At 36.3% G+C, this 17,193-nt stretch overlaps 1 protein-coding gene across 3 annotated transcripts; it reads right to left on the minus strand.

Moving 5' to 3' along the window:
* Positions 1-9,703: 9,703 nt before the first annotated feature.
* On the minus strand, positions 9,704-14,153 carry LOC110922074. 3 transcript variants are annotated; one of them, XM_022166401.2, is made up of 8 exons: positions 13,957-14,153; positions 13,610-13,653; positions 13,369-13,412; positions 13,002-13,053; positions 12,680-12,900; positions 10,783-11,050; positions 10,185-10,262; positions 9,704-9,916 (listed from the first exon to the last, which is right to left on the minus strand). In XM_022166401.2, exons 5-8 carry the CDS (start codon positions 12,859-12,861, stop codon positions 9,866-9,868), a joined length of 579 nt encoding a protein of 192 aa, XP_022022093.1. In that variant the 5' UTR covers positions 12,862-12,900; positions 13,002-13,053; positions 13,369-13,412; positions 13,610-13,653; positions 13,957-14,153; the 3' UTR covers positions 9,704-9,865. The 3 variants fall into 3 exon arrangements, with proteins under 3 accessions (XP_022022093.1, XP_035835898.1, XP_022022091.1); XM_035980005.1 differs by having other exon boundaries at positions 13,930-14,153; XM_022166399.2 differs by having other exon boundaries at positions 13,886-14,153.
* Positions 14,154-17,193: the final 3,040 nt, after the last annotated feature.

A 17,193-nucleotide genomic window follows, 5' to 3' on the forward strand; every position in this document is an offset into this window, starting at 1 on the left:
TCAGATAGCAAACACCTTGACGCGATGTTCATCAAGGATCTTTACAAGGGCACCCCTTCGATTGGTGTTCCCCTAAAACAATCTTATTATCAAACTTGCTCCAATATGTGATATACGTATATATTATTACGTATTATAGTCCTTCACTTTGGGACTATATTAGTATAGTATATTTTAAAGTAGAGTAAGTTGCCAAAATTGTCCCTGAGGTTTGGGCATGTTTGTCATTTTCATCAAAAACAACTTTTTTTATACAATATAGTCCTTCACTTTTGGGATTTTTTGCCATTTTAATCCAAACATCGAATTTGCTTTATTTTTTCTATCAAATATTTGGATGAAAATAACAAAAAAAATCCCAAAAGTGGAGGACTATATGGTACAAAAATGTTGTTTTGGATGAAAATGACAAATATACCCAACACTCACAGACGATTTTGAAAATTTAGTCTTTAAAGTATACAAAAGTCAAGTTAGGATCTTGGATGGAGCATTTCTTAATTAGAAAAATATAACATGATTTTAACAGAGAGTATTTCAATCATTTTATTTGACATATAATTTAACCTTTTCAAAGTTTGTTAGGATTGCATATTGGAGGATGAAAATGAGCAAAAGTCAAGTTAAAAGGGTCAAAATAGGCAACCCAAGATACTGGACTCTAAACTAAAATTAGGTGACGATGAAAATATGTTGTGTTGTTGACACGTGGTTGTGAGTTCACACGTGTCATTGTATTAAGTATCAAATGTTAGTTCAACCACGAACCGCTACCAAGTGATGTCCAATCTGTCTAATTAAATAAAGAGCAACTTCATGGCTTCATCTTATAAAAAAAACTAGGTGTTTCTCCGCTCGCGTTGCGGGGCGATAGCCGAATAATTCTTAGTCAATTAAAAAAACAGTACCATAGTTTTGCTAGAAAGAAAAAGTAAAAAGAGTGTTACACAGCTCCTTAACACGATTTTTACCTGAGGGCAAAGTCATATTTTTATTTTTACTTGGGGGAAAAATCAATTTTTTTCCCGAAAGTAAAATCCTAATTTTTAACTAGGGGAAAACCATATTTTTATTTTGCACTAGGGGACAAAAAATGTAATTTTGAATTGAGAGTGATATCGTAATTTTGAACCGAGTGGAAAATGGTAAATCTTAGCTGGGGGCAAAAGCATAATTTTATTTTGAACTGAGGGCAAAAACGTAATTTTAAATTGGGGAAAAACCGTAATTTTAAAGTGGTTATAAAATAATAAACTGGTGTAAAATCGTAATTTTGAGCCAGGGAAAAACAAAATTTTATTTTGAACTGGGGCGAAAACGTAATTTTGGCTGAGGGTAAAATCGTAATTTTTTTTTCCTGAGGGCGAAATCGTATTTTCGATTTAGCTGGGTGTAATAGCATTCACATCCAAAGAACTAAATTGAGTGTGGAGTTTTTAGAATATGAAGAGTATAAAAAATGGTTGTGAGTGGAGGAGAGAGAAAATGTTACTGTTCATCTGTATATTTGGGGGACACTGTTCACCCACTATAATTTTTTTAATATATATTGAAAGTGGTTGTGAGGGTAGGAGAGAGAAAAATGTAATAATAAAGGTACAAAAGTATTATTTAATTGAAAAGGAGAGAGAAAAAATATTTGTTTTTAGTGGAAATATATTGATATAGGAGTTGTTTTTTAGTGTAATGAATGTATAATTTTAGGGGGCTGGATGTGAATGCTCTAAAGTTATATTTTTATTTTGAACTGGTGAAAATCATAATTTTGAACCAAGGGTAAAATCGTAATTTTGAGGTAGGGGAAAACCATAATTTTATTTTTAGTTGGGGGCAAAAAAAGTAATTTTAAACTGAGGGTGAAATCGTAATTTTGAATCGAGGGAAAATTCGTAATTTTGAGCTGGGGGCAAAAGTATAATTTTATTTTGAACTGGGGGCGAATACGTAATTTTAAACTGGGGGCAAAACCGTAATTTTAAAGCGGGTATAAAACAAAAAGCTGGGGGTAAAATCGTAATTTTTGAATCGATGGCAAAATCGTAATTTTAGCTGCTGGCAAAAGGGTTATTATATTTTTTAGTTGAGAGAAAAGCGTAATTTTAAACTGGGGGCAAAACCGTAATTTTAAAATGGATATAAAATAATAAAATGGTTGGTCCAATAGAGGAGGGGCGGCCACCCATTTCGACCAATGGCAGGGAAACACTATTCCTTGCCATTGTCTTTGTATATGTTGAATAATACATACTTTTTTTTTAATTTTGTTTTTAATTTTAATTATCTTCATATGTAATATATGTTATGCGCAATTGAAAGATATATACCTAAGAGGAAGTGTTTTATATCGGAAGAAAATCATAAAAACGAATATACTATCGATATTGTTTCGACTTAGAGGAGGTGTTTTATATCGGAAGAAAATCATAACAACGAATATACTATCGATATTGTTTCGATGATATCAGTTTAATTTGTTACGGTATCGACACTCACTATACCATACGATAAAAGAAAATACTATTGCAATTCCTATTCCCGACTTGAAATCCATAAAGGACTGGAAGCCCCTGCGGTTGTTCGGTTGCGTACTCCCCGTCCACCTATCTCACACTCCCAAAGCAAATTTGTTTTTAACGAAATTTATACCAAACACATAAAGAAACATAAAAAGAAATACCTACATCAATGCTCTATTATTATTGAATAAGTTTTTGGTGTTGAAAAAATAGTGAATTATAAGGGTGTACAGGGTGGGTTTAGGCAAACCCATCGGCAACCCACATGCCGAGAGGCATGTTTCACCACCACCCCTTTGTGCCGATCGACAATGATGATGAAGATGTGATTTCGGCGAGCACTTGTCGCATGCGGCAAAGAGAAGGAGAGTTAGAAGTGGTGGAGCCCATACCCAAATCAACCAATCACATGTTTTTGTTTTTGTTTTTTAAATGGTTTGCCTAATCTTATTTTAGGCATGCACCTCTTATGTTTTTTGGGCAACAGGCAAAAATGAGTGTCAAATTACATGGCACAACGTGATTGGGTGAAGGAAAACTCTACCTAATTCTCTTAGGCATGCACCCCTTAGGCTGGAGGGTGTGGAGGCGCCACCAGGGCCACCTCAGCCCCTATAGCGCCACCTGGCGCCATCGTCCCACACCCAGCAATTCAACTTGGGGCGCTATAGGAAAGGCTCCACCATGTTAACGAGCTTCAATCGCGAAGAACGAGGAGGGATTGGTTAAAGGAGGGGGCGCTATAGTGTGAAGGGGCTTTATCTCACACCCTGCAAGTTAAGGAGAGGAGTCTTAAAGCCTCTGTGTGACATGACGTTGACATATCGTTGATAAAGCCCCTCCCACACCCTCCAGCCTTACACCCTAACTATAAAATTGTAATATACAAGAGGCAAATTTGGAATGTCCGTGATGTAGATGTTTATATTTATTCCACTATAAATATAAATATTAGTCTCTTGCTTATTGACGAAGACAACACATTTATGGTCAACAACTCAACATAGATAACATGATTATATTCTTGAAAGAGAGAGGGTAAAATTTACGGTCAGTATGAGTATCGTGATTCACTAAATTTTCATTTTGAAACGTAACTCAAGAAGGGTGTTTGATGGTATTACGTTTTTTTAACGACAAAAGTTTATTAAAAGGAAGGAACCATCTATTATTCTTGACAATCTATTAGGGTGGAGGGTATGGTTTAATCACTTTAGGTTGTTTGTATTATTCTCTACCCAATAATAGCATGCCATATCAAGTCCCCATTCCACTCCTCATTTTGCACTCAATCAGAGGGTATGGTTCAAACACCTAGATAGTGGTAAATAATTTAAAAAAAATTATGATTGGTTGAAAGGGGTTGGGACCCACCATTAAACCTCTCTCCCTCCTCCTTCCCTCCTCTTCCCCCATCGGTAACTATACACCGAAAACATTCAAACAATCGGTGACTTCCCCGATCGGTGAAAGGAGTCACCGAAGTAACTCAAACAAACCATACCGTGTACCCTTATGCTATTATGTTAACTAGCTTTATACCCTGCTCGCGTTTTGGGGCTGTGAAATATTTCTCAATTTTATAACATGTACGCATATATTTTGGATACTTGTACATACTACTCATAACACAATCTCAATAAAATTAAATCGAGACAAGATAAAAATATGGTCGTCAAAGAATTTATTTTTAACTAAGTTTAGGAATTGTAGAGTAATTTTATTAAAATCCAGGAGTAGCAACGTTTGTCCACTAAAAGCAAACGGGCACCATTCCCCCATGTTGGTTCGTCATGGTAGCAAAGGAAAAAAGGCTAAAAGATGAAATACTAAAAGAAATAAATTACATCGAGTTAACCAATTAAAACAAAACACTACCATATGTTTGCTAAAAAAACTAAAACGATGACAACAATGTAATTTTGAACCGGAGGAAAATTGTAATTTATCAAAAGCTACAACGATGGCAAGACTATAAATTTGAATTGAGGGCAAAATTATAATTTTGACTGCTGAGAGTGGTGGGAGTCAAAGTGATAGTTAAAAGTGACAGCGGCCAATACTCATAGCTAGAAATGATAAAGGGTATGTTTGGCATGGAGCTGTTAGGAGCTTAAGTTTTTAAGAAAAAGCTCATACTCAATAAAAAGTCTTGTTTGGTTGAAGGAGCTTGAAGCTTTTAGGTTAGGAACTTGAAACTTTTGGTTGATCGCTCCTACTAGTAGCGTTTAGAAAGAGCTACAAGCTTTTAGGAAAAAATGACTATTTTAACCGCTTAAATTAATGAAGTTTTTAGTTATGTGTTTTTAGTTATGTCCATTTTGATCATTTTAAACATTTTATTAAAAGCTCCAACTACTTTACCAAACATCTAAATATATCTAAAAAACTACAGCTACCAACCACCAGTCTCTAGCCACCAACTACTTTTGCGGACCATACCCAAAATCCAATAACCTATTAAAAATGACTGCCCTCATAGCACAAAGTTTATCAAATCGAGTACCAATAGAATATGAAGTCAAACCAATAATTACTCCCACGTTTTATACAAGTGTTAAATCAATCAACAACTTACACCGATTTCCATTCAGACTAATTTCTAAAGGTGTAAAAGGAAAGCCGTTATGGGCCTTTCAAACCAGTTTATAACCCAATCCGTTTCACTAAAAAGTCAGTTTGACCTAAACCAATTTGGACACCATTTAACCCGTCAATTCGTAATCTTATTCTCTGAAACAGGTTTGACCGGACCTGATTTGAAAAAAAAACATATAAAAAACGGGTTTTTTTAACTGATTTAAACTTGACCCCAATCTATTTAATAGGTTCAAACATTTTCCCTCCTAAACCGGTTTATAACCTGAACTAGCTTTTTACAAGCCGATTTTTATTTTTTGTTGACCAACCTTGTTTGATTTATAACCCAACTTTTTTTTTTCAAATGAAACGGGATTTATACACCACTCAAGCAGTGGCAGATCTTGCCCGTTGAACGTGCCAGGGCCGAAAAACACGGGCACTAAAAAAAGTCCGGGCAAGCCCGGGCCAAACATAGTATATATAAAAAATTTCGATCGAAATGCGGAAAATTAGCACTACGGCCGAAAAACTTGCCCGGGCCGTGGCCTTGCCAGAGCTCTTCTAAGATCCGCCCATGCACTCAAGGGTAATGAAATATAAGAATAATTATTCACGGTACTCGAACTGTTGGGTTAATCGGGTTTATTCACGGGTTAACGGATCACAGGTCACGGGTAACATGTCACGTGCCATCAATAGTTTGCACGCTAAAAGACTTGGTCTGGTCAGAAGTTGACCGCATCCATTGGACTTAAAATGGTCGTCGAGGTGTTGACCATCTTGGCGAAACATGGATTTTGTTTTTTGCTGATTAAAAGGAGGACGTGGACTGAGTTTTGTTTATTTATGTTGTTTACTTGTTTTCGTCGTATAAATAGGATAGTATTTGTTTATTTTTTTTTTGTAAGAAAAATTCATTCAAAACACCACGAGCGCCCCTAAAACAGGGACCCACGGGCAACAAAAAACGATTACATCGAGTCTAGCGGGTTATTACACCATAAACACCAATCTACATTTTTTAATCTAGTTCGATGCCGGAACCAAAAAAACGAAATCGACTTAATATTTTCTATGAGCTCCACCGGTCTTCGACTTGTGTTGTTGAACATACGAGCGTTCCGTTCCAGCCATATAGACCACATAGCCGTAAAAACAATCCCTTTAAGGATACGAGTCTTCTGTTTCACCAACCTTTGAGCCTCGACATACCGCAACACATCTTGCACATCAAACGCGAAGAACGGACTTAATTTGCACCAACCTGCTATTCTGTTCCAGACCTCCAGAGCAAACGGGCATCCGGTAAACACGTGAAGCGCTGATTCGACATCCGAATGGCAGAAAATACATTCCGAACACTGCAGATGCATACCCCTTTTTGACAGCTCAACGCGAGTGGGAAGACGGTCCAGAACTGCTCTCCAAACCATTATCTTGCACTTTAGGGGAGTCCAATTCTTCCAATCGACGCTATGGCCAGAACGCCGCGGAAATTCATCATAAAGAAGCTGTTTTGCAGATTTGACCGAGAAAACGCCATCTTTATCCGCTTTCCATGTCCACCTGTCCCTACCTTCTCTGAAATTGAACTCAAAGATATCTTCCAGCAGCGAAAACAGTTCTGAAATGGCTTCACTCGAGGACGGTTCTTGTCTCCATTCCCAGCGAATCACTTTCGAGCCATTATCTATCTTTACCCTATCAAGAACAGAAGCCCACTTGTTTGATTCCAAACTGAAAAGGTTAGGATAGACCAACCGAAGAGGGATATCTCTGAGCCAAACATCGCACCAAAAAGAAACCGCTTCTCCATTCCCAACAGAGCTAAAGAAGTAACTCTGCAGGGAACTTCCGTTGGATAATCTTTTCTCTCCAATCTTTACTATCGACTTCCAAGCCCCACTTGCGGAAGACAAGCACGGAAGGTGTAACCAAGCCCTGGAGTTTTCGTGACAGCCCCGAATTATCCGTTTCCACAAGTTACTTCCGTCGTTTTTGAAACGCCAAGTCCACTTTAGAAGAAGCGCTTCGTTTACCACCTGGATTTTCGAAACCCCTAGGCCCCCATCCTTTTTAGAAGAAGTAATAATATCCCACGCTATCCAAGGGATTTTTCTATCGGGGCTAGCTCCCGACCAAAGAAAACGCCTCATAATGGCTTCTATATTATCAACCACCGCTTTTGGAGCTTTGTACAAAGATAAATAATAAAGAGGCAAACTCTCGAGAACCGACTTAATGAGAATAAGGCGACCGCCTATGGATAAGCATCTAGCTTTCCAAGAAGAGAGCCTGTTTTTTATGACCTCAATAACCGGGTTCCAATTTCTAACCCGATTCATGTTGGCGCCGACTAGAATGCCAAGGTAGACAAACGGGAAGGCACCTCTACGACAACCCAAAACTTCCATCATGTTGTCCACCTCTTGATCACTAGTACCCACCCCAAAAAGGTTTGATTTGGCTATATTGATACGAAGACCCGAGACAATGTGAAAGATGCGAAGAATTCTCGCCGTGCCTTGAAGATTTTCTCTTGACCATTCACCCAAAATAAGAGCATCGTCGGCGTAAAAAAGGTGGGTAACATCCTCCTCTCCCTCCGCAAAACGAATACCCTTAAAATCGTTATTCTCTCTGGCCTTCTTTATGATGCGCGAGAGGGCTTCCATAACCACCAAGAAGAGAAAAGGGGAAATTGGATCGCCTTGCCGAAGCCCCTTCTCACACTTGAAATCAAAAGTCGGGGAACCATTAACTAGCACCGCGGCTCTAGACGACATAAGAATACCCTTTATCCAATCGCACCACTTAGGAGGAAAACCCAATTGGAGCATAATAGACAACAAGAAATTCCAGTTTACATTATCATACGCCTTTTCGAAGTCTATCTTCAAGAGAAAAACCTTTCTGCGTCTTCTTTTAAGCCAATCAATCAATTCATTTATCACTAACGGCCCATCGAGAATAAAGCGATCAGACAAGAAAGCCGACTGCGAATCTGAAATAACCTTCCCCATAACTCTTTTAATACGATTAGCAAGAATTTTAGAAATAATCTTGCTAACCATACCAACAAGAGTGATAGGTCTATAGTCTTTGAGACCCAAAGGAGTACGCACCTTGGGAATCAAAGTAATAAAGGATGACGCGCAATCCGGATGAATAAAACCACTCTGATGAAACTCATTAAGAATGCGAACAAAATCCTCCTCCAAAAAATCCCAAAACCGCTTCACAAAAAAGAAATTGAACCCATCGGGGCCCGGAGCTTTGTTAGAACCACACTCAAAAGCCGCCTCTTTGATTTCTTGTCTAGAAAAAGGAGCAATTAACTGTTCGCCATCCGAATCACCCAATACGTTTCCCTCCGGACAAATTAAATCAGGCCGACATGTAATATCTTCTTTGAAATGGTTTCTAAAAAACCTCAACGTCTCTCTTTTAACCAACGAAGGCTTAGAAACCCATTCCCCGTTAATAACCAAACCCGTAATCCCATTTGTGGCTTTCCTCCCGTTTACAATGCTATGAAAAAAATTGGAATTTTCATCCCCCAAAGTAGCCCACTTGACTCGAGATTTCTGTCTCAAGTCTCGAGCCTTTTGCCACCGAATTTCTTCCAAGTTTTTAGAACATTCAGACCAAACCCAAAGCTCTTCCTCATTCAAATCTCTTTGCTCCATTAATAACTCTAAGTCGGCCCTGTCCTTGAGAAGTTCACTTTCGGATTCTTTCTCGATTAGGCTCCTTTTTTTTTGCCATTGGCCTAAAACCCCACGCAACCTTTTTAATTTATTCAATAAATTCACATCAGAAGGGCCTTGATCTATCCATTCCGAAAAAACCTTTGTGATAATATCTAAACACTCCGGTTTCTCCAACCAAGAATCAAACCACCGAAATGGTTTCGCTCCAAAGTTGGAATCCACAACTGTAAAAACTAACGGGGAATGATCCGAACGGTCTTTTTTCAATGCTCTAACACAAACATTCGGCCATTTATTAAACACGTTGTCACAAACAAAAAATCTATCAATTCTGCTCATTTTACACACCCCTCTTCGAACCGTCAAACACGTGTATTTCATGCCTTTTAGTATTTGTTTATTTAGTGATGTACCCCATTTTCATTCGATAATATATTTCAAGCTTTCTTCATCTTTACATTTTCTGCATATAGTGCTTTGAGTGCGTGTTTGAAAGGGCCTGAACCAACACAAACTACTTGGAGGGGTGGCCGAGTAGGGCGCTCCCACCACCCTTAGAAAGTGTACAAGCTAATCGTTCTAAAAATATAAAAAAACAAAAATAAAAAACAAAATCCTATATCATTGAAACTAAATGTGTAACCTTTTATGATCAAACTAAAAATCTAGGGATACAATATGGACCATTTGTATAACTTTTTACTTAATATGGACCAATTGGTTTGAGGGGAGGTGAGGGTTCATGCCCGGAATGTCTCAGGGTCAAATCTTGCGTGAGAAGGGGGGGGGGGGGTATGTGGCACTGGTTTAAACTGGCAATAATATACCACCCAGGGGATTCCTACTCGTGACCTAGGTGATCGTTAGGATGATCTAGCCGTCCAAAAAAAATCAAAATATTAATTACAATTTATTAAAGCGAATATTAAATTAACACAATATTAAAATAACCAAACAAATTTATCCAAAACTCAAAGATTAGAGTTTTCTCATTCAAACTTTTACCAACCCCTTAAAAAAACCAATCAAATTCAATATCTTTTATCCCAAATCTCATTCTGAATCACTTTCAATGCTTCCCATTGCCTTTAATCCTCTGGGCCTCTGAAAAAAAAAAATCAATGTATTAACTTTTAATACAGAACAGTACATTTAATGTAATAAGACATTAAAACACCACTATATCAAATTTGACCAAAATGGTACCAAATCTAAAGAACATGCACAACACTTTTAACAAGCATACTGCAAGATATTCTAGCATGATATTGCTCTTAATTTGACCTTATATTTCCACCTTAAGCTATGTATAACTTTTAATACAAAATGTACAAGTCATTGTAGCAAGATTTGACCAAAAGGGTTGACCAACCTTCTTTGAAGTCTTCTTCTCTCTAACTTCATATCTTTCTTGACATAGATCAGATAACCATGCACCTGGACTTACCAACTGCAATTCAAAACATAAAAATTCAAATCAAAACACGAAATTTTGGAAAGAATAAAATGCCATTTTCGTCCCTCGGCACTTTTGTCTAAATGTTTGTTTTTCCGCATCTAGAACCAAAAGGTTTAAATCTTGTCATTTTCATCCGACTCGTTAACTCCATCCGTTTTCCGTTAAATGAGGGGCATTTCCGTATTTCTAGACATTTTTATTAAAATAAAAAACACTATAAAAATAAAGATCCACCTCTGTCGACTTTCTCCCCGCCCAAACCCTTTAATCATCACAAGAAAAAAAAAAGTCTAAAAAGACAAAAATACGCCTGACTTAACATTAAAAAAAAAGGATGGAGTTAATGAGTCGGATGAAAATGACAAGATTACAAACCTTTTGGATCCTGATGCACGGAAAAACAACCCTTTGGACGAAAGTCACAAAAGTAGCCAAACCTCAGGGTCGAAAATGACATTTACTCTTTTGGAAACTACCAAAAAATATGAAAAGGGTAATTAGGTAATTATACAAGCAAGGTTCTTTGAATGGTTTTGGCTCTTTTTTTAGGTCTTTGAGGTAGTTTACACCCTTTCATGGCCATAAAGTCTTCTTCTTTCTCTTTGCTTGATAATGTAGTGTACAGTCGGGGCCAAACGGTCTTTTTACTCTCTTTCTTCGGCTCCATTGTTAACGCTTTCTTGCTGCTGCTACTCTCGTCAAACCCGACACCGGTTGATCCGCGTGTCGTGTAATATCGATCTTCCTTTTCGGGTGACGATAATGCTGACATCGCCTTCCTGTTGGTAACCGTAAGATCGATTAGAAAGCAAGAACACGGCCCACAGAATCCATATATTTCTTTCTTTTTCTGTGAAGATTTGTTAAAAACATAAAAAACATCAAATTCTTGATTGGATTTGAAAAAAGTCAAAAACCATGTAGATTTGCATGCAAAGATTGATTCTTTTATCAAAACCCATGTTCTTTTTTCGCTTTTTAATCAATAAAATAACCAAAAAAAATGAAAAAATAAAGTAAAATTATGAATACATCTCTGCAAAATCTTCAAGCTGCAAAGAGGTACTAAAAACATAAAAATCATCAAATTCTATATACACTTAAAATTATTTCTTTTCTTCTTTTCAACTTTCTTTGTAGTTTACAACTTCACCCCTCATCTTCTGCGTCCTTTTCAGCCTGACCCCTCGACTTGTAAACTTTCAAGTTTAACCCGTAAATCTTTCAACTTAAACCCTCAACATGCTAATATTTCAACTTAACCCCCGTATTATATGTAATATACGTTTTTTATTTTTTTACTAAACCTTTGTTCGTTAACTTTTTTGTAAAAAGAATAAATAATACCTTTCAAACGTATGACATGAAACACTATTAACCATCATCATACATTCTTTTCTAACTTTTGGTAATTGACAAATTTGACCCGCCAACTTTTTTTACTTAATTACTTGACACCTCATTTTATTTAAATTACTTTTACGACTTTACACTGTAACGTGCGACACATCATTATACTTTTTTCTATCTATGTCTAACCACGTTTATGTCTAAATTACTTTTACGACTTTACACCACTATCTAAATTACTCTTACAACATTACACAACAACGTCCTAGACATCATACTTTTTTTTATCTATGTCTAATGACGTTAATGTCACGAACATAACGTGTGAACAAAGTCACAAACACGACGTTGCCGCCGCAGCACACGACACGGGTCGAAATTCTAGTTCTTTATGAATTTGAAGAAACCAATGAAGATTTGCATATAAAGATTGATTCTTTTTTATCAAAACCCATGTTCTTTTTCACTTGTTAATCAGTAACATAGCCAAAAACATAAAATAAAAACAAACATTAATACATCATCTTCTAGCTGAAAATAGGCAAAGGGCTATAGACCTAGATTTTTTCTTCAAGAAAACACAAAAGTAACCGAAAGTTAAGCTACATATGAGGGTTTATATAGATTTACAAATATACATATAGATCAAGGTTTAAAAGAACGGAAACGAGTTTTGAGGTGTTTTCCCTTCGCCTCACGAGGCGTAAGCCTCGAGGCGGAATGGAAAAATAAATATAAAAATTATATATCTTATAAAAATAATAATACTAACTAAATTCATCATCAAATTCATCAAAATGATAAAAAACACACATAAAAAAGACATAAATTGCTTGAAATTGACACAAAAATTCAAAAACATCAAAAACAAGTATCAAAAACCCCTGAGGCGCAGCCTTTTTAGCACCTCAGCCCCTCTGAGACGCACGTACAACATAAACCCCCTGAGGCGCACCACAGAATCGTTTTTTGGGCGTTTCGCCTCGAGGCGCACGCCTCAGCCGTTTTTTAAAACTATGATATAGATATTAAAGTTGAAATAAATTAGAAACTTTTACCTGTTGAGACTTTGAGAAGATGAAGAATGAAGAGAATGATGATGAGAATCTTGTTCATTTACAACCCTCCGATCAACACGTTGAGAAGTGATTTTTTTCTGCACAACAATTCCATTTCCATCTGATTCTTTCACTTTTACACATCTCAGCCTCTTTCTATTTCCCCACTGTAACTTATCCATAAATATAATAATAATACACCAATGCTTCAATCTTTATATCTGAAAAACAAGTAAAACCCCTAATTTAGTCAAGAACCCTAAAAAACAACACCCACCCAAAACCAACAAATATACAAAAATGTAAAATAACGAATACCCACATAAAGATCGGTGCTAAAACCAGCATCAAATGCTTCAAAAGTTCAAATCACCCTGCATTTCGTAATTATTCAAGAACATGAAAAACTGAATCTATAAATCGAAACTGAAGCAACCATTGTAGCTATGAACACTAAGAAATAATGATACCCAAAAGCAAAAAAGTAATACAAAAAAAAAAAAAAAATTAAGAATGCCCACATGAAGATCTATGCTTCAAATCACCATGAATTTCATAATATTTCAAGAACATGATAAACTGAATCTTTAAACTTTATCTTTAAAAAGAAACTGAAACACCCATTTTAGCTATTAACTCTAAGAAATAATAATACCCAAAAAAAAATAATATATTTAAAAAATACCCACATGAAGATCTATGCAGAAACCAGCATCAAATCTTTCAAATCAGCCTGCATTTTTCAAAAGTCAAAAACCATTCAAGAACATGAGAAATCAAACAAAATCCCAGATGAAAATTAATTACAAAATATAGAAGATACAAGAACAACAAATTTATAATCTTTATCTCTAAAAAATCAAGATTTTTATCGGTTCTTGAAAACCCAATACTTTTAACAAAAATTACAAGCATATAAAGAATACCCACATGAAGATCTATTCAGATACCAGCATTAAATCTTTCAAATCAGCCTGCATTTCAAAACCATTCAAGAAATGAGAAATTAAACAAAATCCCAGATGAAAAACAGTTGCAAAGAATAAAAGATTACAAGAACAACAAAGTTACAATCTTTATCCCAGATGGAAAACAATTACAAAGATAATAAAGTTACAATCTTTATCTTTAATAATCAAGATTTATAATTGTTCTTGAAAACCCAATTTCTTAATAAACATTACAGACAATATAAAGAATACCCACTTGATAATATATGCAACAAACCGTCTATATTCAATGAACTTAACAGAAGATAAAGATGAGGCAGGGATTACAGGTGCAAAGCTGTGTGAGTAGAGCAGAAAAATGGTGAAGATGATGGGTTTAAATTAGGGTTTCAAGGATATGAATTATCCAAATGGGTAATTTAATTTAACTTGTGGGAAAAATGGGAGTTTTGCTAGGCCAGTTTTGTGTTCTTGTTTGTTTGTGAGTTGTGTTGACACAAAACAAAGAGGAGATTCGGGGCTTGTGATTTTTTTGTAACATATTTTTCCTCCTATTGGTAGTTTTGTTTCTTTAGTAACTATTTTTACTTTTGTAAAAAAAAAAAAAAAAAAAAAAATATCTCTTTGCATTACGGCCCTAGTGGCATCTTTAGAGTGAGATAAATTTTAGCACCATTAGGTACTGGGTTCGATTACCACTAGGGGTTTTCCACTTATTTATTGGGTTTACCTCTGAATTGGTGTCTAGTGGAGATGGATATGATCGGGTGGTTCCGCTGGTGGCACAATGATATTACAGTGGTCCGTTAGTGATCCAAATTTGCCGTTAAAAAAAGGTTTTGTAAAAAAAATTCAAAATATTAGTTAGTAGATTGGGTAAATCTATGCGGAGCGTTGACCATCGGATGTAAAATGGATGGTTGGTTATACATCCCTACTTAGAAATGCCCCACTAACTACACCCTTTATTCTTTTATATCTCCCACTTACATAAGTGGAAAGTGGTAAGTGTTTCTCGTCGACAATTTGTGACCATATAATTTATGATCTTCCTTCCTCTCTCCTACACATCGTCTTTAGGCTGGTCATTGTGGGGTGACGTTTTATGCCACCTCACCCAACTTTGGCGCCAAACATCAAAATGCCATGGCGAAAGGACGACACCAGAGGGAGGAGCGTTAGCCCATTAACGAGCATGAGAGCGAGAAAGATGTTGGTGGGTGTCTGAATTGAGAAAGAAAGGGCCGTTGGAGCTCTTTAAAAAAATCATGGGTTAGTAAAACCATAATATGCTTGTTAAATGATGGGTTAGTTAAAGCATCAATGCCTATGTGGTAATGACGTGACATTTTAACTAACACTTTTTAGTTAACCCGTAAAGCATAGCTTTTGAGTTGATGATCCTCCTTGGCTCATTTCATATGCTCTAGAGTCTTAAGTGCTTCTCTTCTTTAAGAAGGTTAAGATGTAATGAAATTTATTTTGATACTTGTGTTTTAGAAAATAACATAATATGATACTTTGGGAAAGTTGGTTAATATAAAGTTGTTAAAAAAACATAATGAGTTGTTTTGTTTCCATCCATGTATGTTGAGTGACTTCATAGAATGCACTTATTTTTATGCATATCTAAATTTTTTATATAAGTATTAAGTTAAACGGATATGATATGTAATCGTAATTCAAGTATTAGCTTTTCACTCGTGTATCCTCATAAAATGTGTAATTTATGATAAAAGTATGAAAGACACGACCACAACTCTCTATTAACTTATAAACTCACGTACAACTTATCTATAATACATTATTAAGGAGAAATGATGGACACAAAAGTAACTTTAACATATTTTAAGATGATATGTGAAAGATTTCATTCACAAATTTCTCTATACCCTGAATTAATTCCTAACATACCCCTGCTTATCTATTTACGGTCTTTCAATACCAAAATCATCATCATCATCATACTCAGTAAATCCCACCAATAGCAAAGCTAAGGTGGGGTGTGAGGAGGGTAGATGTAGACAGCCTTACCTCTACCCCGTAGGAATAGAGAGGCTGCTTCCAGTGAGACCCCTGGCTCGATTGTAGTTTTGTATCAAGCCCTAGACCTAAGACACATAACACTCAAAAAATCGGGACAAAGACTGATTGGTGCATGTACTCCGTGTCTTTCAGCTATCAACGTCACCACATGATGCATGATTAACCATCCGCCGCTTTTAACGTTATTTTCACGAAATTAGTAAAATAACGTTAAAGTTAGTACCATTTCACTTTTGCCCCCCGAACGCGCACACATATATACATTAAAGTTAGTACCATTTCAATACCAAAATGAGTACAACAAAAGCCACACTTTCAATACATCTACAATACATTTCAGTAGAAGAACACCAAAAGCCCTATGCTTCAATACCATAAATCTGATCGGATTGAAAGCTCTTAAATTAGTTTAACTCAAATCATTGCCAAAAGTCGTTTCTATTGGGGACTATATAAACTGACATCGAAGAATCATCTTTGGAAACCTTTTCACTCATACTCACTCTCAATATACCTCTGGATCGTTATGTGCATTCGTTAGATTCACCATCGGACTTCAAGCTTATGTGACTTATCTCTTCTCGTTATTCCAGCAATAATCGTAGGTATGTTTACTTGCATTCTGATCGAAATTCAATTACGGCCAAATCCCCTCTACCAATTGTTTTGGAAATTCATCAATTGAAGACGCAAATTCAATGTATCTTCCGTTTCTATTACCCACTACTCCGCAACTAATGGCCTTTGTACCTAGCCTCTCTATCTAACGTGGCTCTATGAAGCATCTAGTATATCTATACTACTACAAATGAATGTTCAATCATCTATTGTGTTATACATCTTAACCAATAGCCAATACAATATTATGGTCCGCTAAATAAAATACGTATGAAATTTTGTTTGGGTTGTGTTATACATCTTAACCACCACCTCATCCTACCGCCACTACTACATCCTGTCGTCACCACCACATATTGCAAAAATTTCTAATTAAGAAGAAGTTATAGTAATGGCGATCCAAATCTTGAAACTTGCTTTATAAATAATCAGTTGAAGCAATAAACTTTTTATACCCTAGTTGTAGTGCAGTAACATCGACAACATGTAATGAATCTGCATTGCGAGCAGGTGAAGAAAAAAAGATTAGAGAAAAGGTTAAAGCTTACAAAAGACAAGGATTGCAGTGCTTGAAAAATTAATATTTGGCCGGAGTGGTGGTGGTGGCGGCAGGATGAGTTGGTGGTGGCATGATGTAGTGGTTAGCAGTGGCGAAGCTTGAAAATTTCTACCGGGGGGTCGGAAGTCACCGGACCTAAAAGTATATACCTAATTTTTTTTTTATAAAACCGGGGGGTCGAAAACGTATATACCTTGAAAATTCTATACGAAACGTACATACATAACGCTACTGAGGAAAAAGTTCGGGGGGTCAGGCGCCTCCCCGCCCCCTTCATAGCTTCGCCCCTTGTGGTTAGGGTTAGGAAATTGGGAAGATGAAGTCTATACGCAATTTTTTTT

The sequence above is a fragment of the Helianthus annuus genome, chromosome 11 (assembly GCF_002127325.2).
Source record: "Helianthus annuus cultivar XRQ/B chromosome 11, HanXRQr2.0-SUNRISE, whole genome shotgun sequence".
NCBI lineage: Eukaryota > Viridiplantae > Streptophyta > Magnoliopsida > Asterales > Asteraceae > Helianthus > Helianthus annuus.